This window comes from Psammomys obesus, unplaced genomic scaffold (assembly GCF_907164565.1).
Source record: "Psammomys obesus unplaced genomic scaffold, mPsaObe1.curated_primary_1811, whole genome shotgun sequence".
Lineage (NCBI taxonomy): Eukaryota > Metazoa > Chordata > Mammalia > Rodentia > Muridae > Psammomys > Psammomys obesus.
In genome coordinates, this window is record NW_026596069.1 from 15,511,650 (window position 1) to 15,538,087 (window position 26,438).

Sequence of the window (26,438 nt, forward strand, 5' to 3'; positions counted from 1 at the left end):
AAGAAGAAGAAGAAGAAGAAGAAGAAGAAGAAGAAGAAGAAGAAGAACTTTTTGGGGGTGAGGCTCCCGTCACATCTCTTTCTCATACTCGGGTAATCCCTTGACATTTCCCGGAGTCAGCTTGTCTCCACTTCCCAGGACTGCCCCACCCCTTAGTGGCTTAAGCGCTGGAGTTCTGAGGAAGAACTGGCGTTCTTCCTGAACACCAGTGGCGCTTTGTTCTCGAGTCTTCTAAGATCTCCCTTGACAGGTTCAAGTGATGAGTTCTATTCTTCACATAATTCTACCCTGTGACTCATCCCTTACTCTGGAAATGAACACCTTAGAAAAAAATTTTCTGACCCTCAGAATCTGACTCCCTACCCGGTTTCTTCACCCCCCCCCCCTTGCCTGTGTATGATTTAAAGGCATTACATGAGTTTTTAAGACAGAGTTCTAAGCATAGAGTTAAAAGATATATCTGCAAGCATGATACTGTGGCCCCACTATCTGGATCCTTGTGTCTTACACCGCAGAAACTATACCTTTTAGGGCAGCAGACCCTCCCCTTCCCATGCCCCACACCATGGCTGCTGCCTTCTGTTCTTTACTTCTGTGTGCTTGGCCACTGTTTTCCTCACTTGTACATGCTAATTTTTTGTGGAGCCTTGTTCTAAGTCCTATTTCTCAAATGTATATCCTCCCCCCAAGATCATTTCCTCTATGCTTTACAGTATGACACTGTCCTAAATTACTATTGCTATTTCAGATGTCAATAAGCTTTTAACCAATAAGCTTTTCTGTCCCCACATAGTGTGCCATAATAAATAGCATACCATTTATTATGTTCCAAAAAAAAAAGTTTTTCTTTTGGTGTCAGAGATTTAAATGTATAGAACTTCTGTATGCCCCGATCCTCATGGAAAAGTCTAAAAGCTTCTTTCTCCTCATGACTACTTTTATTATTGTTTCAGTAAGTTCATGTTCAAAGATTTTGCATGTGTCTGTTTACTGCTATCTATCACTTCTGTTACTGGCTGTTGCTCTTACCAATGTCACAGTGGACAAACTTGGCTCTATGCCATTCCCATATGAGCAGGTACATTTATGGATGGGAGTACCAGAAGTGGGGATGACAAATACAAAGGCAATGACCATGATTTGGGAGATGTTGTTCTCTTCAAACCGGTTGTATATGGCTCAAAAGAAAGTTGTTTTATGTTTGATGGCATGTTATACTATTGGCGCTCAGTCTGTGGGTCATGACCCCTTTGGGGTCAAATGACCCTTTCACAGGGGTCGCCTAAGACTGTCAGAAAACATATATTATGATTCAAAACAGTAGCAACATTACAGTTATGATGTAGAAACTAAAATAATGTTGCAGTTGGGTGTAATCACGACATGATTAACTGGATTAAAGGGTCACAACGTTAGGAAGGTTGTTGTGGTTTATTAATATTTATTATTGATTTATCGTTTAGTTAAGCAGCAGTTATTCTTAAACCAGCTGTATAGCCAAATCACCACACAGAGACTAGGATTTATTTAGTTAACATAGAGCACAATGCTGGGCAATAGTTATTCCATCCTAAACCTCCAAGCCCACATAGTTTCCTCCCATTCATATTTCACCCATTATACTTGCTTTTAGTCATATTTTAGGTCCTGTTCATCTCTCCTAGTGATTCAAAGTGCTCTCCTGTGGAGCCCTGCACTTCTACTCTTCCTGCTTCCTTCTCCTCCCCTCCAGACCAGGATGTCCCACCCTATTCTCTCCCTTGCTCAGCACTGTGGCTGGTTGTTTAATTGACAGCACAGAGACTAAATGGTGGCATATTTACACAAATTTGAGACAGGTGATGCTTGATGCAATGTTCAGATTGAAACCAGATAGTGGGGTAGAGAAATCAGCATTTGAATTAACAAGGGTAAATTCTATAAGTTCCAAAAGAACATTATACCAACAGAAGGTTGAGAAATACTTACTGTGTTACATCTTTAAGGGTTACATCGTGTAAGAATTGTTGAGATTGACTATGAGGCTGCTTGAGTTGGGCAGAAGCTTTGAAAAAGGTAAAATTGAACCATATTTTAATGCAGAGCACCATAGAAAACTCCACGAAGATGAACATGTAAAGTGCACGTGACCCCATGTGGGTTATAAGAGAAGCATGATGGATTCTGATAAATGCTCAGTTAAGAAAGCCTGTCTATGACCTGGATTCCAACTTTTTAAAGTTGAGAAAAGTAATGATATAAAAACAGAATTTCCATGCTAAAAGAACAAAAATAAAACAAAGCCAAACCAAACTACAGCATAAACTATGTTAAAAGGAAAATTTAAACATATTTTAAAGGAGAGCATATACATTAAAAAGTTCACATAAGTTGTGAAGAAAAATTCTTATATGAACAAGGAGAATACATATTCCAGAAATTAAAAAAAAACCCTTAAAGTATAAAAATGAAAGTAAATTAAAAGCAATTTTGAAATGTCTTTTCACACTCAATGGTTTTTGATAACATGCTGTGTAGGCAAGAATGTGATGAATAGAAAACTCACAAATTGTTAGTGACAAAAATTGTATGTGACCTTTGTTGGCTATAAATAGATCAGGTGCATGCAGGAATAGAATTTGTCTTTCTAAATTATGAAACCAATACTTGGCTATCCACATACTGATACATAGGCTTGTTTTAGTTCGTAAAATTTCATGTGCTCTTATAATGTCTACTTATCCTTTTGTTGCTCTTCTTTTTCATAACTTTTCCTATAAGCTTTTGAATCAGCTCCAGGAATTTAGCTAAATTTGAATTTAGATCCAGGAAATACTCTGTTGAGATTTTTATTTTTTAAATAGAGATCATAAAGTTGTAATTTAATTTAGGATTAATGTATGCATGTTGCCAATTTTTCTTAACTCATACTAGATACATGTTTCTTTCTGTGTAAACCTGCCTATCTGTTTTGGGTTTAGGTTCTTCTGAAGAGGGCAGGTCTTCTGTTGGGAAGTCATGGGAGGAGGAGAGCAAGGCTTTGGTAACCACAGTCGGGAAGCAGATTGCATGGTGCTGGCACACAGCCTTTGGGGCTTCTAGCTGAGCTTACCCCCTGGCATTTCTACACATTTCATTGCTTTAGAACATGACTTCTTTTATGTTATATGACTGGTTTTGTTTATGGACATGAAGAGTAGTGATACCTCTATTTAACAGTTGCTTCTCTCTTATTGGTTGGTTTGCTTGAGTTTTGTAAGCAAAGTCCAAGCAAACACAAATTGAGAAATTTTTCCCCCTTTGCAAGCCCTAGCTCCTGCCCAGGATTTCTTCAGTGTGACGTGAAGAACCTATGGTGACCTTGGAAAACCTATTATATTTCTGGGTTTAGCAATGATATCATCTACTTTTCTTGTTGCTGTGAATAAACACCCTACAAGAAGCAATTAAGAAGGGAAGAGTTTATTTTGGCTATAGTTTGAGGCTAGAGTCTCCCCTCATGAGAAAGTCACAGCAGGAGGAGAGTGAGGCATCTGGTTCTATTGTACCCACAGTCGGAAAGCAGAGAGAATATGGGTGCTGGCCCCAGCCTGTTTTCTTCCTACTCAGTCCTGCACCCCTTTCCATGGGATGATGTCACCCACTTTCAGTGTGAGTCTTCTCTTTTCATTTAAACCTTTTGGAGATATCCTCATACACACACATGCACAGAGGTATGTTTCCACTAAACCCACCAAAGAGTACCATTCCAGGAGGGTAGCTTTTGATGCTTTCCTCGTAGCATTGTGCTTATAAAATACAAGAGACTTCTGACTGAAACCACGTGTTTGAACGTGGATCATAAACCCACGCAGAGGTCAGGTTAGCTGTGGCTCTCACTTATCCTGGAGGCATAATGGAGAGTAGCTTCCTGTACACTGTAGTTGAGCCCCATGTTTTTAATCTCATCCCGTCTCCACCAAGGTCAAGAAACCAGAGCCAATCTTGGCAGGTCAGAAGTTATTTCTGGATTCTTCTATCCTGTTGGCTATGTTTTGGTTTTATCTGCAGACCCTGCCTTTCGATTCTTTTCTATATTTGTCAGTCCTTTGATGCTGTAGGATGTTTCAAAATCATGTTGTTCATTATTGCTAGTTAGTTTTTCTTACATGTCTTCATGGAAATGGAAGTTTTTTTTTTTTTTTTTTTTTTCTCTTGAGTTATTTCTCCACAGTGTTCACACATACCACACTCCAGTATAAACCTGTTTAGGTAATTTATTTACTTGAGGCAAATCTTTATTTTCAGTATTAGTCAGTTCTTTCCATTACTCAGAGACATACCTGAGAAAAAAATGTTAAAGGCAAGATGTATTCTTGGTCACAATTATAAAGGTTTTTGTTCATGGTTGGCAGACAACATGGCTTTCAGGCTCATGCAAGACAGGAACAGCATGGATGATGGTGGAGGAAGTCTATTTATGTCATAGCAGACATTCAACAAAAAGGAGTAAGATGAAGGAGGCAGGACAGGATCCATCATTCACAGACTCACCTCAGTGACCTGCTTATGTGAATCATGAGCCAACATAACTTTCCATGACCTCCTAACAATGCCATCAAATGTAGCATTCATTGATTAGGCCAAACCCACACCATGCAGCTTTCTCCCAATGATTGGATGTTTCACCCAGAAAGCATGCCTTTGGGAACCCACCTTATTTGTAAACCATAGGAGCTCCTTTTAATGTATAAGAGAGCGAGTCCACATAGGCTGTTGACACTATTCAAAAACTGTTCCAAACTTATTCCTCAGAATTACTTCATTTTTCTCCTTGTACTATACACATCAGCCACTATGTGTTCTCAATGTCCCTCCCTAATGCTGAGACCTTGAATAGAGTTCCTCATGTTGCAATACAAATATCTGTGTTTTCAGGTGGTCGGAGGCAACTCCTATGAAAGCGTCGCTCAAACCCCCAAACGGTCACAACCCACAGCTTGAGAACTGCTGCACTCTAGGTTTCTATTCAGGTTTCTGTCATCTGTTGTTCCGTATGTTGGCATTTTAAACTCTGCCATCTCCTGTCATGACTGCCTCATGGCCACTCTTCAGTTGACCTCATCTGGTTCCTAGGTGAGGCTGGCTTCCCCTCCTCTCCTATCAGCCTGTACTTTCCTGCTGTGGCATTTCCGTACCCTACCGAGCTTACAAACATTCTGGGGTTGCATTTTCATGAAGCTCATGCTTGCTACTGGGCTCTACTGTATAGCAGACATTCAATGAAATTTATTGAATATATGAATGAACTGATGTCAGGGACACTGTTTGTCTGAACTGGGCCATTCACCTGCACCAATAAGACTTCAGTGCAAGAACCATGTCCCTCCCTTAGAACAATGCTGCACCACTGCAGTTGTTATCCGGGCTTCCATCCTATGAGTCTGCAGCCTTGTTGCCATGTGTCCAGGTGACTGACTGCTGGTGAAGACCAGATAAGGCCACTCCTGCAGCTCTATGCCTCTCCTATGGCCGCTTTCCTGTGCACTCTGAACAAAACCTCCATTTCTTACCATGGCCTTTTAGATCCTATGTAACATGTTCCAGGCTTCTCTTTAAGTGTGGAACTGGTTTGCTCCCTCAGTTCACCGAGGCCCCAGCTTTCTCTGTCATCTTTCTCTGTTTCCTTTCTCCTGTAACTGTTATCTTTCTTGGCCGCCACCTTGGTGGGGTATGACATTTGTGCACTTGTCTCTTTTCCTCGCTGCACTGCAGTGTGACCCACCGTGGCGGCAAGGTCCTTGCTTTGCTCCCTGCTGGAGTCTATGACTGAGCCAGCACCTCCTTATCCCTGAGTGTTGGTTGAAGGAATAAGTGTCGGTTGAGTGAATGGCTAGATGTACTTGTCAATCACCGGGAACCATAGTCCTCAAAACATCTGGCTGTGCCCCTACCCTCTTGTCTAGGAAGCCTGTGAAAGTTCCCTTCTTTTACTTCCAATGTAAAAGTCTTTTTTGGGGGAGGAGTAGGCGAGGGTTTGTTAGTGTACGGGAGATTCCATGGGCTTGCTTTCAGAGACCTAGCAATTGCTTCCTGCGGCTGCCAAATGCGACAAGTCTGTGCTGTGGATAAAAAGGACTGGCCCGCCCCTCATGCTTTCTTTGTCTGTCCCAGCGTTCTCTCTGTCTGTCCTCTGCGGACACCCCTTCCCCTTTCCTCTCTGCCCTTCTTTGTCTGCCCACATGGCTCTGCTCCCATTTGTTTGCCTGTCTATATGTCCACCTGTCTACCTGTATCTTTTTCCAGATCCTCACTCCTCTCTACTCTTTCTTCTCCCCTCTCCCAATAAACACTTTTTTTTTTTTTTTTTTAACCAGGTTCCTTTGCCTGTGACGGTCCTGCCATGGGTATACCCCCTTACCGCATTATATTTCATAACAGAATCTATTTCAATTTTGCAAATAAAATATATTCTTTACCTTACTGGATCCCTCCTTAATACTTCAAATTGGATAATTACAGGTGCTTTAAAATAGAATGGAAATGAAATTTTTCATCCAAATCTAGCTGATTTTTGTTTTTGATAAAGGATTGAATGCTTAGCAGCATAGGTGCTGGTTGCTTTCCTTGCTTTTGGTCAAGGACTGTGGTGAACTGAAGAAAATGGAGCTCGCATCTTTCAGGAACATCCACAGAAACAGCCCACAACAGAATTAAACTTGAGTTTTCAAAAGCACAATCAGTTGGAATTAGCTCACTGCAGATCACTAAATCATTCACAGCATTTGAAGTCAAGTGTTTCCTGAAATGGCCTTAGATGTCAGTGCGGAGCAGTTGTGTGCTCAGAATGAGATCCCATGTCGTGTAGACTCATGTCTAGATTCTGCCAACCCCTCCCATGGCAGCCCCAGCCTCCCTCAGCGAAGGCACTGAGGTGTGTTTTAGCAGGCTATCACTTTGGCTCTGTCGCTCCTGAACATTTACAGGAACAGTGTGATGGGTTGGTGGGTTTATTTATTTCTCTTTCTTGTGTGTGTTTGGTACTGTCTCACACATGTTGCTGCTGGATGCTCTCTCAAGCCTCCCAGTCAGTGTATTAGCAAATTCATTTTACAGAATAAAATAAAAACAGTCCGGTGCGGTCCCCTGAGTACAAAGGGCCTTGTAAAGAAGGGAGCCATGGGGAGTTGTTACCCTTTCATCCATCGCCTTCATATATTTCAGATTTCTTACTTTAGTACATATTTCTTATTTTATTATGTTAATTTAAATTAAATAATTTTTGTCTGATTATACATATACTTAAATATTCAATTAATGTTTATTTTATGCAATTAAGTGGATATTTCTGTGCAATGGAGACTTAAGTAAACTGTATATTCATTAGAAAGATCTTGTGCGTGTATGACACGAATGTGTTTGTTCTAGATCCTTGCATTTGCCTGTGAAGCCTGTGAAGAAGTGACCCTTCAGGTCCCTACCAAACTACCTGCTGAGAAATTTGTGGGCAGAGGTAAAGAGCAGCTACAGTGTGTGCTATGCTCCGTTAAAAGTTACTGTGATATTTAGAACCGTGATTAATATTAATATTATAATCATGATTAATAGTGAATAATGCAACGTTTTTAATACATGTTATATTGTACCAATGAAATAATATATTCTTTATTGAAAAATATGATTACCCAAATAAGAGAAAAATGTTAAGTTCAAATAATAACATAAATTTTTGATGTTTATATTCCATGGATCATATTGTATATGCTAAATATGCTTCTAAGCATTTGAGAACCAATATTGAAGTTATTTTTTGACTTTGAAGGTGCTGTTCTTACTGTATTTTATTTCTACATTGTGTGCGTGTGTTGGGCATCAAACCAAGGGCATTGCACATGCTGAGCAAGCAGTCTATCTCAAGCTATGTCTTTAGCCCCATATACTTGTTTTTATCAATCAATTTTTTAGTTTGTTTAACTTATAAAATGTGTGTGTGTGTGTGCCCACATAAACAAGCTGGGCAAAAAATTTACTCCCTGGCCTCTCACTGACCTGTCCATTTTTTATATGATTTAGTTGTAGAAGGAAAAAAAAAATCAAACTAAATTGAACATAATATGGTAACTATTTCACATTTGTTGTAGACTTCAGTAGTATTTCAGTCTAATAACTTCTGACTTGAAGTCGAGTAGTATGTAGTCTCTAGTTAAGAAAAAAAACCCATTTTCAGTGTTGTGTCAAATGTTCAAATACTGGAGTCCACATGCCTTTGTTTCAGGACAAGTGTCTCTTTAAACAGATGCAAAACAAAGCTGTAGAGGCAATATGTATGTTAGGGAGAACTTTAACCATGTAGTGTAGTATATGATATAAAAACACCAACTATGCCAGAGTGCGTGTGATTTAAGTGTTTTGGTCTTCCTGCACATGAATACTGTGTCTACTTTTGAACCCCGTGTGGCTAAAGTGACCGCTGTGTGTGTTTTCTGCAGTGAACCTGAAGGACTGCCTTAAATCGGCAAATCTAATTCACCTGAGCGATCCTGATTTCCAAGTCTTAGAAGATGGTTCAGTGTACACAACCAATGCCGTTGTTCTGTCCTCGGGGCAAAGGAGTTTTACCATATGGCTCCTCAACACAGACAACCAAGAAGAAAGGGAGATATCTGTCCACTTAGAGGGCCCAGGAGAGGTGAGTGAGATGGTATGTGTGAAGTGGAATGGTGTTGTTTCTTTAGGATTAACTGACACTGGCTAGATGTGGAATCAGAGTAGGCTTGGGATGGTTTGGTTGGGAGGAGAGTGAAAGCCATGGCTCAGTCCTGTTTAGTGAAGGAGGGTTGATTGTGCAGCACATGTCATTACGAGTGGGTCAGTCCTGCTCAGTGAAGTCATTCCAAGTTGTCTTCACTCTCATTTGGGATAAGCTACACATGAGAACTTGAGATAGACTACAAAGAAACACTTTTGATTTTTGGAATGGATCTTCTAAAACACATTTGTAAACTTTGCCTCTTAATTGAATTATTTTTTCCTCTTGCATATTAGTGTTATAGGGGTCTCTGGTTCTTATCTTCTTGAAGAAAAGAATTCAAACAAAAGACTAGATAGTTTAAGCAGATGTTTATTTAGCCAAGCCAAGTCAAGCGTACAAACACTCTAAAGAGGGGTTGGGAAGACTGCTCCAAGGCAGTGATCAGTCCAGTGAACTCTGTGTTGTGGAGCTTAAAAATGTTTTATGAATATTCATGAGGCAGGTAGTATATTCTGGGGAAAAGGTGATCCTTTCTCAGTGTCAAGTTATGATGGACCACATCTCATTTTCAGGGCTTTTCTTTCCGTGGTCCTTAGAATAGCCCACAAGAGAAGCAGGGCAAAGCCATAATGCAAGGGATAAAATGATGATGTCAGGCCTTGGGGGATGCAGACACTTTGTTAGGCCATATGTCTCAGAGGATGTCCTGGTGCCTTCATTTCTAATACAGTGGGAACCATCTAACTGCAGTGTTAAAGTGCTTATCCTCACAGGGGTTCTGAATGTCAGGAGGCTCAGCTCGCTTTACCACACCCTTAACTTCTTGCCTAGCCTGTGTCATTAGCATGGCTTGTGGTTAGGAAGACAGATAACAATGGAGAAGGTTTGGACCACATGTGTGCCTGTTGGTTGTGACACCAAAGGTCAAAATAGCCACTTCTCAGTCCCTGGTCATTCTCCCCTGAAGCAGCCTGAGTGCTGTCACTGTATTTCTTTCTTCATTCTGACAGATCTCTGTTGGTTCCCTGGCTCTGGCTAGTTGCTGGTGAGTGGAATATACATATGTTAAATACGGCAGTGAAGACATTCTCATTGCATCTCTTTCCTCCCATGTTCTTGCATGGCAACATGGCTGCAAAAAAATTTTTTTTCAGTGTTGCGTTTACTCTTCTAGTCCATCAATCTTTCTTTCATACTTTCACCAAGTTATTTTCTCAGGAGGGTTTTTGACATAACAAGAACGATAGTCTTTTTCTTTGCCATTGCTGTTATTATTTCTGCAAAATTGAGGTTTAGTTTGGTTTTCAAGTACTTCTGGGGGTTTACATGTCCCTATCTATGAGAGGAGACAAGTGTATAAGCTTGAATGTCTGGGGAGGAAGTAGACTCTATTGACTTTGTAGGCTTTCCTTGATTTTAACAATTAAGGTTTACCTTTCTTTTCTTCTAAACCAAGGTACTAAATGAACGACGTCATCCAGAGAACATTCTCCGCCGTGCCAAGAGAAGATGGGCTCCTATCCCTTGTTCCATGATGGAGAATTCCTTGGGCCCCTTCCCACTTTTCCTTCAACAGGTATAGTTTACTTTGGCGGCTGAGGTCTGTCTTTTTTCCATTTTCAGAAATAATTAATAGGTATTTAAAAGTAATTGTGGGCAGACTGGTTAGAATGCCTGTCTGCCATGCTCAAGAGCTTGAATAAATCCTTACTAATTAAAAAAGTCAATACTATGTAAAATAGTTACATGTAAATATTAGAATGGAAGGTTTAAGTATCATGCTTCAACACATGTGTGTAAATATTTCTTAATATTGTGTATACATTTCACAGTTTTAGTCATGTGAAAGTAATCTATGAGAACTGTAAAACTCATCTAGCACTCTAAAGCAATCTTGGTGTTACTCATTTTATACACTGTTAACTTTCACAAAGATAGCTGTTCTCAACTGTATAGTGTATTCTGACTAATTCACTCCCACCCACTCACTTCTTTCTTGCTTACCCCTCATACCACTTTCCTTCTTTCCTCCATTTCCCCTTCTGCTTTCATGTCATATAGGGATGGATACACACACACACACACACACACACACACACACACACACACACACACGTATACGCACACAGTGTAGATTCATAAATGAGAGAAAGTATGATGTTTGCCTTTCAGAGTCTGGCTTATCCACATAGACAAGCTCTTGCTCTCTAGCCTCAGGCTGGTCTTATCTCCGAATTCTCCCATCTCTGCTTTCCCAAGGCTGGGATTACAGGCATAAGCCACCATACCTGGTGAAAATCAATTTTTATAATAATTGGCCAAATACAATAAAATCTCAGGACTTAAGCAGAGTGGCAACAGATAATCATTCAATCTCATATTGCTATATTTTCAAATACAGGGGAATCCCAAGTGTTTGGTTCATTTACATAATGTTTAGTCCTCACAGTACTGATTTTTTTGCTATAGGATTTTGCAAGTATCTTCTTTTTGAAAATTTCAATTTTAATTCCTTATTCTATTGCTGCATTTTTTTCTGATACTGAGCACAGCAGAGGACTGATGTTTAGTCTAGTAACTGGCAGTGTTATTGCATAAAAATACCCATGCAAATTTTACTGAAATAAACATGTCTTGTGCTATATTATTTATTTTCTAGATCCAGTCTGACACAGCTCAAAACTACACCATATACTATTCCATCACAGGGCCAGGAGTCGATAAAGAACCTCGAAACTTATTTTATGTTGAAAGAGATACTGGAAACCTGTATTGCACTGGTCGTGTAGATCGTGAGCAGTATGAATCCTTTGAGGTAAAGTCCAAAGATCGATCATCTGCTGTGCTTATGGTTGTCTTAGTTTAGGTTGCTATTGCTATCATGAAACACGGACCAAAAAACCAAGTCAAACCAAACCAATCAAACAAAAAAACAAAAAACCTGGGGGTGAGGGCAGGAATGGTTCATTTGGCTTATGCTTCCATATGTTGTTCATCACTGAAGGAAGTCAGAACAAGAACTCAAACAGGCCAAGAACTGAAAGGCAGGAACCGATGCAGAGGCCATGGAGGGGTGCTGCTTACTGGCATGCTCATCATTGTTTTCTCAGATTTTTTTTTTAATGGAACCCAGGACCACCAGCCCTGGGATTCTTCCATTCACAATGGGCTGGACCCTCCCTCACCAATTTCTTAACTAAGGGCTTGCCTACAGCCCAGTCTTACAGAGGAATTTTCTCAACTGGGAGTCCCTCCTTTCAGAAGACTCTAGTCTCTGTCAAGTTGACATAAAATTAGCTAGCATAACAGATATTAACCTCGGCCACTGTGTCTTTCACTCTCAATTTACCTACCCTGCTCCCCCCCCCCCGAGGTTTTTCATTGGTGCTCTGGCTACAATTGATGACAATCAATGACAGAACTGAGTTGAAACAAACAAATTAAATGAAGTAAATAAAATTCAATTCTGTTAGTTTATTCCTGGTCTTATGATTTTTTTTTCTGTTTTAATTTTCCATAGGAAAAAACATGAGACAGCGCATTTGTTTGTCAGAGGGTTTAGTTTAGTTCAGTGGAGACAACATACTTGACATGTGTAAGGCTCTGAATTTTATCCCCAGCACCACAAAAATAAAACATGGTTGTTTTTACTTTGTGTCATGATTTTATTCTATTCACAGCTGATTGCGTCTGCAACAACTCCAGATGGGTATACACCTGAGTACCCGCTGCCACTCCTCATTAAAATAGAGGATGAGAACGATAATTACCCAATTTTTACACAGCCAGTATACAGTTTCACAGTTTTGGAAAACAGTCCAGTCGGTAAGTAGCCACACCAATCATACAGGGCAGCTTGAGTTAGCATTGGTTCGGAAACTGAGCCTCTGTGTGGCCACAGGAACGCAGCCTCCTGTGATGGCGAGAACAGGGGTACTGCATGAGGTTTTCTTCTGTCTTTCACTGGTTTCCTAGTTTGACAAACCACAGTTTCTTAGTTTATTATCCAGTGAATGGGTTATCTACTTTACATTTCTATGAGGTAAATGAAGTGCTTTTAAGAGAATAACCTGTAAATGAAGTCATTTGGCATTTGGAGGCCTATCTACTGAGCTCCAGAAATGCCTAACTGGGTTGTAGTGTTCTGAGCATGATCAAGAGTCACTGAGAACAATACAGGAATTTTTCTGGTCTTGTTAACCTCAGGCCCAAATTGGGTGGGTGTCAGAATGCAGTTTTGGGGACATATCCTAGGAAGACCTGCCTGAACTAATAATTTTTAGAGAGAACTGCCTCAAATGGTTAATTTAAGCACAGGAAATGGAAATTTAAGCAAATGAGAAAGGGCTCAAAAATAATTAGAAAATATCAGCTTAGAGGTGTAGCATTGACAGAGGGATAATGTCATCATTCATAGACTCTCACATGAACATAGTGTAAAAATAGGTGTGGCTGCCAGATCTTCAAAATATTAGAACATGAGCGTATGTAAAAGGAAGTGTTATTTTATGTAGTCGTCTCTTGACTTAGAAAAGCCATGATACTGATCTGTAAAACAGTTGCTCAAAAAGGCTTCTGAAGTAGCTGAAAAGAGCAAAATGAGAGGCCTAGAGCTTAGGTTTGGCCACTGAATAGGAGCTTTTCCTCTGCAGGCTTTTCCGTAGGGGAGGTCTGTGCTACAGACAAGGATGAGCCGGGAACAATGCACACGAAGCTGAGGTACTCCATCCTGGAGCAGGTGCCTTCCCCGCCCACATTATTTACCATGCACCCCACGACTGGTGTCATCACTACCACGTCATCTCAGCTGGACAGAGAGGTAAGGAAAGCCTCTCTGGAAATATAGATTTTAGTATGTTTCTCCTGTATTATATGATTAATATCTACTTATAAGTGAGTACATACTGTGCGTGTCTTTCTGCTTCTGGGTTACCTCACTCAGGATGATCTTTTCTAGTTCCTTATTTTAACTGCAGAGTAGTATTCCATTTGTCAAATGTACCACAATTTCTGTATCCATTCCTCTGTTGAAGAATATCTGGGTTGTTTCCAGATTCTGGCTATTACCAATAAAGCTGCTATGAACATGGTTGAGCAAATGTCCTTGTTGTATACTTAGGCATATTTTAGATATGTACCTAGGAGTGGTATAGATGGATCTTGAGGTAGAAGGAGGACCCTAGGGAAGTTGCTCAGACCTCACTCAGAAATCAAATGAGATAGACATCGGAAGAGGGAGAAAACAGGGAACAGGATAGGAGCCTACCACAGAGGTCCCCTAAAAGACTCTGTCCAGCAGGGTATCAAAGTAGATGCTGAGACTCATAGCCAAACTCTGGGCAGAGTGCAGGGAATCTTATGAAAGAAGGGGAAGATAGAAAGAACTGGAGGGGACAGGAGCTCCACAAGGAGACCAACAGAACAAAAAAAGTTCTGGGTCCAGGGGTCTTTTCTGAGACTGATGCTCCAACCAAGGACCATGCATGGAGATCTAGAACCCCTTGCTGAGATGTAGCCCATGGCAACTCAGTCTCGAAGTGGGTATCCTAGTAAGAGGAGCAGAGGCTGTCTCTGACATGAACTCAGTGGCTGGCTCTTTGATCACTGCCCCCTGGGGAGTGCAGCCTTGCCAGACCACAGAGGAAGATGTTGCAGCCAGCCTTGATGAGACCTGATAGGCTAGGGTCAGATAGAAGGGGAGGAGGTCCTTCCCTATGAGGGGACAGGGAAAAGGCATAGAGGGAGAAGAAAGAGGGTGGGTGGGATTGGGAGGGGACGAGGGAGGGAGCTACAGTTGGGATACAAAGTGAATAAATCGTAATAATTAAAAAAAATTAAGTAAGAATAAAAAAAGGAGAAGAGGAAATGCCAGGAGACAAGCTGGATTAGAGCTTGGCTTTTAAGAGCGCACTGTCTCATCTGGACAGAGTGGTAACAGATGTTAGTGGATAAATGTGACTATTTAACAGCACAGATACAATAGCTGTAATCTGAAAAATCTCAAGACGGAAAAGCTCCAAAATATGAACTTTTTGTTTGAGCACTAATTTGGTGGCAAAGATAGAAAATTCTACATCCAGCCTCATCAACAGGTTGCAGCAAAAGGACAGGCAAGCTAAAAACATGCTATCAAATCATCTTTGAGCTTTGTGTAACAGCCATGAGTGTCTTTCTGTGGGCCTGACATCAAGCTATCCTGTGATGTGGATTCAGTGAGGGGTACTCAACCTGCTGACTCTGGGCGTCACCTGTATGTGTGTTTCTGGAAAGTATGATTAGTTCCCAACTTTGCAAAGTTTATTGTTTCCATTACATAATTGAAGGTCATTCAGTAACTCCATGACATGCTAATGTAGAACATCTAGATCATTCTCTCCTGAACTTCGTCTTTTATGAAATCAAATCTTTCATAGAAGTATATTTGTAGTCTTAAACAAGCAAATGTCAAATTAAAAAAAAAAAGTGAACCTTCTCGAGATGGGCAGAATGTGGTATCCACTGAAAGAGAATTCTTTTAGCAATCTCGTTTATATTCTTCCTCCAGTGTAGATAAAATATCTTGAATGTGTAGCCTTTGACTTCCATTTCCACTAACTACTCAAATTCTTACCTGCCTAGAAATCTGAAATGCACCTTAGCTGCATTAATATTTAACTTGTCAGCAAGTTCTCTTTCCTGTATTTTTTGGTAAAATGGTTTTAATAATTTCCCCATTGATGATTTGTCTAGTATCAACTTGCAGCCATGCTGTCAAGACAGTGTATGTCTCTTCTCACCTGCTAGATCAAAAAGCTTTTCAAAGTATGGACGTTCCCTCTGAGAGTATTTTACATGTATAGTCTATACTTTCATTGCGACTACCCTATTAGATCTTTACTTACTTCCTCATCCAACTATTACAATCCCCAGCTCGAGCTATCCACACGAACTCTTACAGCAGTTTGTTGGGCTTACTTATGGTCTGCAATATTTAATCTTGTAGTAGTACATGATTATTGGGTATTACTGGGTATCCATGACCACAGTGTTTCTCTTCCTTTTGAAAGTTGGTAAAGCTAGCTAATTATATATTTTTTGAGTTGATAACACTTTCCATTTGAGAAATGACTCAGTTTTAATATATTGATTACGCATTACTAGAACGAAGAACTTTTACTAGATATAAATGCTGTGAAATGTAAGTGTTCCTTTAAATTATTAGCAAAAATGAGAGACAGAGTAAAAGTCAAGATTCCACTTATAGCGGTGCTGCTTTTGCCTAATACTTATATTTTCGTTGCTTTCAGTTAATTGACAAATACCACTTGAAAATAAAAGTACAGGATATGGATGGCCAGTATTTTGGTTTACAGACAACAGCAACCTGTATCATAACTATAGGAGATGTGAATGACAACTTGCCAGTCTTCACTCGAACTTCAGTAAGTGCGCTGCTTATCAGGGCGAAATGCATGACCTATTCTCTGTTTTAAAGTACATGGATTTCTTTCTGTGCCCCATGGCTTGGCATGAATGCTCACAATGACCTGAAGGTAGCTTGGGGTTAGAGTTGGAAACATGAGAACATGGAACTTTGAAAACTGTAAGAATGGCTTATTTCACATGGTAATCTTGTTTTGTGAGGCTTACTAAATGAAGCTTTATTCTTTTTATTTCTTTCAGTATGTGACGTCAGTGGAAGAAAATACAGTTAATGTGGAAATCTTACGTCTTACTGTTCAGGATAAAGATTTAGTTAACTCTCCTAATTGGAGGGCTAATTATACCATCTTAAAGGGCAATGAAAATGGAAACTTTAAAATTGTAACAGATCCTGAAACCAATGAAGGCATTCTGTGTGTGGTGAAGGTAAGACTTAATTATTCAGTTAGATATTTGTAATTTATAATATAGAATAGCAGGCAAAGATTTAATGGGAAGAAAGAGATGCTGGTAAATGGAGGCATAACATGTATAATTTAGATAATTATAAATACTATTTTATTCATATATGTTAAATGGGATGAACATGTTCACTTTGAATAACTGTGATAGTTTGCCCTCTCTAGCTGAAAGCAACTTGAGAAGAAAACTTTTTTTTTTTTGCTTACACTTTCTTATCACAGTCCAAAGGAAGTCAAGGTAGCAACTCAAGGCAGGAGCTGAAACAGAGGTCATGAAAGGACACTGCTGACTTATTTGCTCACTTAGTTTTCTTAGATACTTCAAGAACAACCTCTCAGGGGTGACACCACCCTTAATGTGCAAGGACCTTCTACATCAATCACTAATCAAGAAAATGCCCTGCAGGCTTCCCTGCAGGCCAGTCCTAAAGAAGCGTTTTCTCCGTTGAGGTTTTCTTCTCTGATGACTCTAGCTTGTATGAAGTTGAAAAAAACCCAAAGCAGTCACCGTTTACAAAGACATGATTTTAAAATACAGTATTTGTGTTTTATTCATGTGTAGTCGTATATACTTGATAACATATATTTTGATAGTTTAATAACTGGCAGAGCTTTATCACCAATGGACAGATCCAATCTTTAACAAACTATTCTTTCTGTTTCTGGGTCAAGGAGTTTTCAACTATTTCCTGAGTTTCTGAATTGAGTCATACCTCATCAGAACCACAGAGAGACTGTCAATAGGTTTATTTGTCTGTATCTTGTATATAGTACAGTCTTAGCACACAGGTTCATAGCATGCAACTCAAGTGGTCAGAGATGTCCCCATTTCCAAGACCTTTTTCTAATATTATTTTGCATATAACTTAGGAGCCAGGCCTGAGACACTAAGGAACCCAGGCTGCTTCAACTTCGGGTGCTTATATGACATCATAGGTCCATTTCCGTGATATCATTAAATAGAACACAATTCCATCCTGGGTCTGGAGCAGTGGTTCTTAACCTGTGGATTGTGACCCCTTTGTGTGTATGTGGTGGTGGTGGGGCTGTCAAGCAATCCTTTCACAGGGATCACGTATCAGATATGCAGAACATCAGATATTTACATTACGATTCATATCAGCAGCAAAATTACAGTTATGAAGTAGCAATAAAGTGCTATGGTTGGGGTCACCACAACACAAGAACTGTAAAGCATCACACGTGGCATTAGGAAGGTTGAAAGCCCATGGTCCAGCGAACTTTCTTTTGTACACATTCTCAAGGGCTGTGGATCAAAGACAGTGAGTCCATTTCCTCACGATGATGCAAAGCAGCTGCAGTTTCTGGCTAATTTCTGTTTCAAAACATCAAAGAAAAGCCCTTTAAATCCTGTCTCTTACTTGACCCCAGCACTGTCCCAACCCTAACACCAGACTTTATCTCTGGATCATCTTGGTCACATCTCCTCATCACCTCACTAACCAGGCAGAATGAAGCATACTTTCCATCCACCTTGAATGAAGAGATTTTAAAAAGGAACAAATAACGACTCTAAGCTTTCTATATTCTTGTTCCCCTTTAGCTGACGGGAGCTAAAGGAAGGGTTTGAAAAGGTGGGTATCAAAGGTGAACATTACAGTTGTCTAAGGAATCCAAAGCTGGGCAACAGAATTGCTGGACTGCCCTCACTTCTTCCTCCTCTCCACTGCAGAGTAATAAAAGGACCACCTCAACCAGTCCCACTGGGGATAAGAGTTCACAGAAGCAAAAAGCAAGGGAGCAAAAGCAATCAGTTAAACATCTCACAGCAGGAACACCATTATCCTACTCTTATCTCACTTGCAGGCCACTGGGATCTCACAGACATTCCAGGACAAAGGTCAATGACCCTAAAGAGATGCCTGGTACCATTTTAAGTTTCTTTAGCCATCTCAGGGGAGTTGTGTAAATTAATACAAAGGTCTAAGCAGTCTAAGGGAAGTGTCTCTAATAATTGGGATAGAGCAGTTTATTTCTCGGCAGGTAATAATAACCCAGTGCCGTCCGGTTAGGGCTGGCTGTCCCATCCCCATGCCAGTCCTAAACATTTTATAGAGCTGGGCTACGTAGCTTGCTGGTCTAGCATACACAGGTTCTTGTTCAAATTCTAGACCAACACTAAATGGGCATGGTGGCACACACCTGTAAGCCCAGCATTTGGGAGGTGGTGGCAAGAGTGTGAGAAGTTAATGTCCTTATTATGTGATTTGAAGACCAATCTTGAATACCCAATATTTAAAACAAAACAAAAAACAAAGCTCTTGACCTAAATTTTGACCTAGTTTTTTACTTCTGAACCCAGTGCAAATAACTGTCCTCAAGACTCTAAAAGAAGCTGTTTTAAAGTAACTAGCATAAAATAACTGTCCATACCCCAAATTGTAACTTATGTTAAGCATCTACGTATCTAGATCTATGATACCTTTAATTTTCAGTTTTCTTTTGAGGGAAATACTGAAAGGCCCCTATGGTTCAGGCCTGTATTTAATGCTTTCATGACTGTTCATGATCTGGTATTACCCATTTCCAACGCGGCAAGTCCTATGTGTAGTGAACTTTAATCGTTTGAGCTGATATTCAACACATTTCCTCTAGGCCCTGGACTATGAAGAACGGCAGCAGGTGACCCTGCAAATTGGTGTGGCTAACCAAGCCCCTTACACCAGAGAGGCTAGTTTGAGGTCACCCATGAGCACAGCCACAGTGACTGTCACCGTGAGAAATCAGGATGAGGGACCTGAGTGTATCCCTCCAACACAAACTGTGAGGATCCCAGAAAATGTACCAATTGGTACTAGACACAATGGGTACAGGGCATACGACCCTGAGACCAGAAACAGCAATGGCATAAGGTATTTGAAATGCTCCTGTTCCTTTCACATTTACAATGCTGGGGAAGTCTCTTGTCTTTGGCTTTGTGATTTGGCTCATGACATCTCTTGTCGCATCACTTCACCATGGTTAACAGGTACAGGAAGCTAAGTGACCCAAGAGGCTGGGTCACTGTAAATGAAGATTCAGGATCCATCAGTATTTTCCGAACCCTGGATCGAGAGGCTGAGACTGTCAGGAATGGCATCTACAACATTACAGTCCTTGCATTAGATGCAGGTAAGAAACTTGTCTTTAAGACAGCCACCTGCATCTTCTGTTGTATGCTTCTTCAGTTTTAAAGTCAAGTATATATATGTATATATATATATAAATTTTGGTTTAATCTCATGCATGGAATTGAACTCTGGCCTTTCAGATGCTATGAAAAACACTCTGCTACCAGGGCCTGCCCCAATCCCAACCACATACCTGTTCATCTTTTGACTCAGGGTCTCACTGTGCAGCCCTGGCCAGCCTGGACCTCCCTATACAGACCATATTGGCCATAAATTCATAGAGTTCCTGTGTCTGCCTCCAAGTGCTGAGACCAGAGGTGCTTGTTTCATGCCCAGACCCCAAACATACAGCTTTAAAATTGGCTCCATATATTCTCAGTTTATTATCCCTCAGTATAACGTATAATTAGAAGTGTGCTGTCATTTATTAACCCGGTTGGCTAACATTATTAGCATTAGATGCAATTATAAGATACTGTGGTCTAAGATGGAGCCAGTGGGATGGCTTAAATGGTTAAGGTCCTTGCTATTCAGTCTGAGTTTGATTCAGAGTTTGCTATTCAGGTCTGAGTTTGATTCCCAGGTGTAACGAGAGAATGGACTTCTGCAAATTGTCTTTTGACCTCCACTGTCACTCATAATAATTAAACACATTCAATAAAAATTAAAGGAAAAACCAATTTTGTTTAAGAAACAACATTATAATTAGGAAATCTACTGAAGAAAAATATATTCATTTCTCTTGCAGCATTCAGGAGAGTTCATAATAAGAAGGAACTATTTAGTCACATAGTACACTCCTAGAAAATAGAACACTTTACAGGAAACTAACAGTATTTGGGGGGTTAGAATTCCAATTAAACACACTAAACAAAAATGAGTCAGTCACAGCTAATAGCACGTTGTAAACTGAGAGGTTCCAACTTTGAGTTCACATATCCCACTTTTGTTTCTGTTGCTGTGGTGAAAGGACCTTATGAAAAGTAATGTGGAAAAGAAAGGGTTTAACTCCGTCCATCATTTCAGGCAGGTGAAAGCAGGAACTTGAAGGATGCAGTCACACCTGCAGTAAAGACCAGAGAGAGTGAAAGTGCTCAGCTTGCTTTCTCTCCTTCTACACAGTCCAGGGCTCAACACCCAGGGCTGCTGCTGGATGTTTCTAGCTGGGTCTACTTACATCACTTAAGATAATCAAGACAATCCCCTCAACCCACAGACATGCTCACAGGCCAATGTGATTTACACCATGAGAAGCTGAAAATTAAACTAAGCCCATACCAGATAAGAACATAAAATACAAAATTGTGTTTTGTGAACCCTGAAAATTTAGAAAAATATGAATACAGTGATTGTGCATATAAGGCCCATTTAGTGTGAAAAATGTAATTTTGTTATAAGATGTATTTATTTGTGTGGGCATAGTACATACTGGCAATTTCAGTACTTGGCTATTGGAGGCTATAGGATCATTTCAAGGTTAGCTTCAGTTAAGTTTGAGGCCAACCTGGGCAACCCGAGACACTATTTCAAAAAGAACTTAAAAATAAACAAAACAAAACAAAACAAAAAAATAAAGGTGTAATTGAATTTAGTGCATTTGTAAAATAAATATGAAATTATAATAAACTTAGCTCATTACGCTCTACCTTGCATAATTAAATTGTTTAAGTGATTCTGGAAGATAATTTAGGCATTATAACTCTCTCTGAATTAACTCAAATACTTTGAGCAGTGAACTTCCTCAACTATTGTCTTCCCTGTTTCTTCCTCTTCTAGAATAAGTATTAGATGATTTTTTTTTTTGCTGTTTGATTTCTACATCGATTAGAGCTATGATTTCATTTCTGTTAAGCAAATTCTTCTTTATGTCCTTGATGATCTTAGATGCACTTATTTCAAAGCTCTCATGTTGAGTACATTCATCTTCCATCTGGTGACTTTGTTGTTTATATTAATATTATTCACTGGGTCCTATCCTAATGTTACTGGGACGTCTGATCCACTCTGCCTTTCATTCCTCTCCTTCTACTTTACTCCATCTTAACTGGCAGGCAGTTTTGTATTAACCTGCAGATATGTTTCTGGCTTGCGGTTCAGAATCAGTTCTTAACCTGGTGGCCTGGTGTGTCTAGCCTTTCATGTTTCTATAGAACTGCCAAGATCCAGCCAGTATGCCAGAGGAGCCTTGGCTAAAGTTATGCTTGCAAGGCAAGCTTGTTTTTCCATTGCTTAGGTTGGCTGCATACAAGGCATGGTCCCAATCACTGGATGGTATGGTTTTTATTTTTCCTTTTCCTCCACCTCTACTGTCCAAATCCTACTTAATAAGGAGAAAGAACAAATGGTTCAGAAACAAGGCTCCTACTTTCATGTTGACTTTATACTTCATAACCTCCCTGGCCATGTGATTGCTCCATCTTTTTAAGCCCCAAACTTGCCAATGTAGTGCCCTGTAGAGAGTTATCAGGAAGATATATCTGAATGACAAGTTAATTCCAGAAGTTACACCCACAGTCCTGGTTCCTTAATATATAGATGACAGGCTATTTGTGAGGCTACACGCAGAGTGGTAATTTCTACATTTAAAAATGTCTCTCCACCCTTTGAACATCTCCTTGAGCCGTTTCTGCTTAAAATTTCCAAATACATATCTTCTACTCTTCAACTTCCTTGTTCCAAAACCTTGAGCCTTCTCTTCACGTATGCTAAACTCTCTGTGTCAGCCCTGACCTGTCAGCCATCTCCATTTTCTCCACATCACAGGTCAGTGTAACGTGTGCCCACACCCTTGTCTTTAACTGCATTTTAAGCATATTTTATGTATCCCTGCTAGACTACAAACAATATACCATACACTCTCTTTCTGTCTCTTCAAAATCAACCAAGTCTTCTCTGTCTAACATTTTCCATGCCTAATGTAATAATCTAGTGAATGGATGAAAATGTGTAAATAGCACTTACTATATGTATCGCTTGGAAGGAATAAGATTTTTCTTTTAGTGTTTCCTGTGTTGTTGCTCATGGCTGTACTTGTAACTTATGCATTGTTAAGTGATTAATAAGTACTGATATTAATTTTAAATGTAGAATTTCCTAGCAAAAAAAAACAACAACGGAATAAAAAAAAAAGTATTCTTCCTGCTCTATGTCTAGATGGAAGAAGCTGTACTGGAACCCTGGGAATTGTACTCGAAGATGTGAATGACAATGGCCCATTCATACCCAAGCAGACAGTGGTGATATGCAAAGCCACCATGTCCTCTGCTGAGATTGTTGCAGTCGATCCTGACGAGCCAGTGAATGGTCCACCGTTTGACTTTAGTTTAGAGAGTTCTGATTCGGAAGTACGGAGAATGTGGAGGCTGACAAGAATTAATGGTGTGTGCTTTCAGCATTGCCTTTTCCTTTTCAACATCAGGCTGCCTATTCCCCCCACCTCTGCCCCCGGTTGTATGTCTTGGGGATTAAGAGAAAATTTCATTTTAAGAGAACCATTCGGAAAGAAGACATGAAATTTTGGCATAATAGGTAGTGAGCCTGTTATGCTGCTGATGATATCAGGATCCCCTTAGGTATTCCCTAAATTCTCATCCAAGCTCTCATCTTCATGGATGCTGTGTAACTGCAGGTCTGCCAAGCAGCTGGGACAGTACCTTGCAGGGGTATCTGTGTCTTTTACAGTGCCCAACACCCCACTGCTTCTTTCTGCTGCCATGCTGACATTTCACTGTTGTGTGTCTAGTGTGTTCTCTTTGGGAATCTTTCTCTCTTCGTTCCCAGTTGACTGTCGCTCAGAAGGGTCCTACTGTGACAAGAATGGCTGAAATTAAAGTGGCTTTTCTCCACTGCCACATGTTAATTTTCATCTCCTGTACACACTCATGGACTGTGAGGCCTCATAGCTTTCTTAACTCAAGAACCTCACTCATCTTTTGTGTGACTAGAAATGTCACTTAATGTTTTCAACACTGTGTTTTCAGTGGCCATGCCTCAGTTTCCAGCTATGAAAAATTAAAGCAAAGTTAAAAGCCAAACAAAAGCAAAGCAAAACAAAACAATGCAAGCAGAGCCCAAGATGGGAAAACATTTTTAAAAAGCAAGGCTAAACCCAAGGAAGCTAAGGCATCCTGTCTTGAGCCACAGTGATCTGTAGATTAAAAAGATACACAAATTTTAAAACAATATTCTGTCGTGTGCCTTGGGAAGAGGAGAAAGATTTTTATTTGTTCTTTCTTAAGAAAGAAGTAGCATTATTCTTAGATTTTAAGCTGAGTATTTTAGTTTAAATGACATTAACTGAAGATACTGGGATTTCCAAAATTTCTGTTTAGCCAAATAATATTTTGGCAGCAATATTCTAGTCGGAAGTTGTTTTTTTGTTTTTTTTTTTTTTTTTTTTTTAGTCATTTTGTCTCTATGGTAACGAGAATTGAACCCAGGGTCTTGCAGTGGCTGGGAGTGTGTTAACTGAGATGTGACCCAGCTCCAAATTTAGTTGTTTTAAGAATACCAGTCCTTGAGCACATGTGCAGTCCTGAGAAATGCCACAGTTAGAAGAATGTACCCGGCAGAGGTCTTGACGTAAGGTGGGCCTCATGTCAAGTGTGGGATGAGGTTTATTTTCTTGCAGTGTCAGTTCACCTGTGTGTGAAAGTGGATTATTTCTAGAAATTATTAAGATAAGAAAAGACACAGAACATGACTCACTCTTAGCTCTGTGTTTTGACTCATGATTATGTCTTACACAATACACCGGATGGGTAGCTGTGGTTTCTATTAAGTCCCAGTTTTGTGATTTCTTGTCCTAGGAAACTAAATTCACCTGGGGAACTTCAAATACAGTACAGAAAACGAGCACACCTCATTGGGAGTTTAAGTAACAGAGTTATTATTCTATGGCTTGTGGTGGTTTACAGTACCACATAAAAATAAATTTAAAAACACATTACAGTTTTTGCTCTGAGCTTGAGTTTCTACTAGCTTTTGATATAGATATTTCCTACTTTCAATCTAATATATATTTTAATCTAATCTATAAGATATATGATATAAACAAAACAACAACAAAAAGATTTAGTTGGTTCCAGTGTCCTATAGGACCATAAGATCAAGTTCCTTTGGTGTGCTTGTGACCTTGTGACCTGCCCATGAAGTAAATGTGTTACTGGCTATCAGGAGCAGTTCTTGTTGATAAACCACAAGTATTAATATCCATTTGGCACATTTTATGAAAACAAATGAGAGACACCAAAATTTCAGATGGCTGCCTCCCTGGTGAGTCACACATGAGGGAAATGTAGCACAATGGGCTTAATTGAATATATTAAACATAGGACAAAGAGCAACCTCTTGCCGAGTCTATTAGCTATAATAGGAAGGATCTGTGTATGAACAGATAAAATATTAGAAGAGCCAAAGGACTTTAATAAAGAGGCAGTCACCTGCCTTTAATAAAGAGGCATTAGTTACCTCCCTCACTGCTGTGACAAAAGAACAGGCAAAGGAAGCTTAAGGAAGGAAGGTCTTATTCTGTCTCATGGTTTGAGGGCGCAGTTCTTCACAGCAGGTAAGGCTAGGCTGTAAGAACTTGAGGCAGCTGGTTACATTCCAAACACAGTCAGGAAGCAGAGAGCCATCAGCGCTGATATTCAGCTCTTTTCTTCCTCCTCCCCTTCCTCCTCCTCTTTCTTGTCTTGGACCCCAGCCCATGAGATACTGCATTCAGTGTGAGTCTTCCGTCTTCACTTTAATGCCTCTGGAAATGCCCTCAGAGGCATGTCTAAAAGTATGTCTCTTAGGTAACTTTAAAATCCTGTCAGTTTGGCTGTGTGTCAGAGACATTCAGTTCAGCCACGGCTTTCGGAAGGATCCTAGCATTTATGATAATCTGTGAGTGTCCGTTTGTAGGGAAGAGGGTATCTATTTGATAACTGGCCAGTTTGCTCAAGAGATGTTGTTGGGTTCCTTAATACCTGGTTTTATTTATTTATTCAGATACAGCAGCTCGTCTTTCCTATCAGAATGACCCTTCATTTGGAACCTACGTAGTGCCTATCCGAGTTACAGACAGGCTTGGTCTGTCCTCGGTCACTTCATTGAAAGTCACTGTATGTGACTGCATTACTGAAAGTGACTGCAGAATCCGCTCAGGAGAAAGGACCAGCTATGCAGAAATGAGACTTGGACCATGGGCTATCCTTGCTATACTGCTGGGCATAGCCTTGTTGTTTTGTAAGTTCTTTCTTGAGTCTAACTCAAAGCCTTTAAAGCAATTTTAAAACATTCTTGAAATGAATACTTATGGGTGGTGGTTTGAGCATAGATATATTTCTACTTAATATATTTAATGTGTGTATTTAAAATTTATTAAATATATATATATATATGTAATTTTGGTAGGAGTGTGCCCTGTATAAATATCAGAGAACAATTTTCAGCAGTCTGTTCTTCCCTTCCACCATGTGGGACTCTGGGAGGGAACATAGGTCATCCATTTTGATGGCAAGCACTTTTACCTATTGAGCCATCTTACCAGTTCCTGTATTTAATACATATTTTTAAATGTACTTATGTGTAACTCTCTTGTCTTCTCAGCAGAGTATACATATGTTATGTGGTATGTGTAGCGTATCTGCTTAGGGCACACTCTCCTACTGCACATGCTTTGACACGTGCTATCATATGTTCTTGAAAGATGTTTAGTATGTACCCTTC

The 26,438-nt window shown here is 39.9% G+C and overlaps 1 protein-coding gene across 3 annotated transcripts in view; it reads left to right on the forward strand.

Annotated features, from left to right (window-relative positions):
* Dsc2 (desmocollin 2) overlaps positions 1 to 26,438 on the forward strand; it is a 32,605-nt gene that overhangs the window by 2,069 nt on the left and 4,098 nt on the right. For 2 of the 3 annotated variants that reach the window (XM_055625526.1, XM_055625524.1), the window contains exons 2-13: positions 7,387 to 7,471; positions 8,448 to 8,647; positions 10,167 to 10,286; positions 11,370 to 11,525; positions 12,391 to 12,535; positions 13,363 to 13,529; positions 15,997 to 16,131; positions 16,373 to 16,558; positions 19,210 to 19,466; positions 19,583 to 19,725; positions 22,878 to 23,102; positions 25,719 to 25,955. In XM_055625526.1, the coding sequence (XP_055481501.1) occupies positions 7,387 to 7,471; positions 8,448 to 8,647; positions 10,167 to 10,286; positions 11,370 to 11,525; positions 12,391 to 12,535; positions 13,363 to 13,529; positions 15,997 to 16,131; positions 16,373 to 16,558; positions 19,210 to 19,466; positions 19,583 to 19,725; positions 22,878 to 23,102; positions 25,719 to 25,955 (2,056 nt within the window). Of the gene's footprint in view, positions 1 to 6; positions 58 to 7,386; positions 7,472 to 8,447; positions 8,648 to 10,166; positions 10,287 to 11,369; positions 11,526 to 12,390; positions 12,536 to 13,362; positions 13,530 to 15,996; positions 16,132 to 16,372; positions 16,559 to 19,209; positions 19,467 to 19,582; positions 19,726 to 22,877; positions 23,103 to 25,718; positions 25,956 to 26,438 lie in introns of those variants that run through there. The other variant, XM_055625527.1, reaches the window with a different exon arrangement.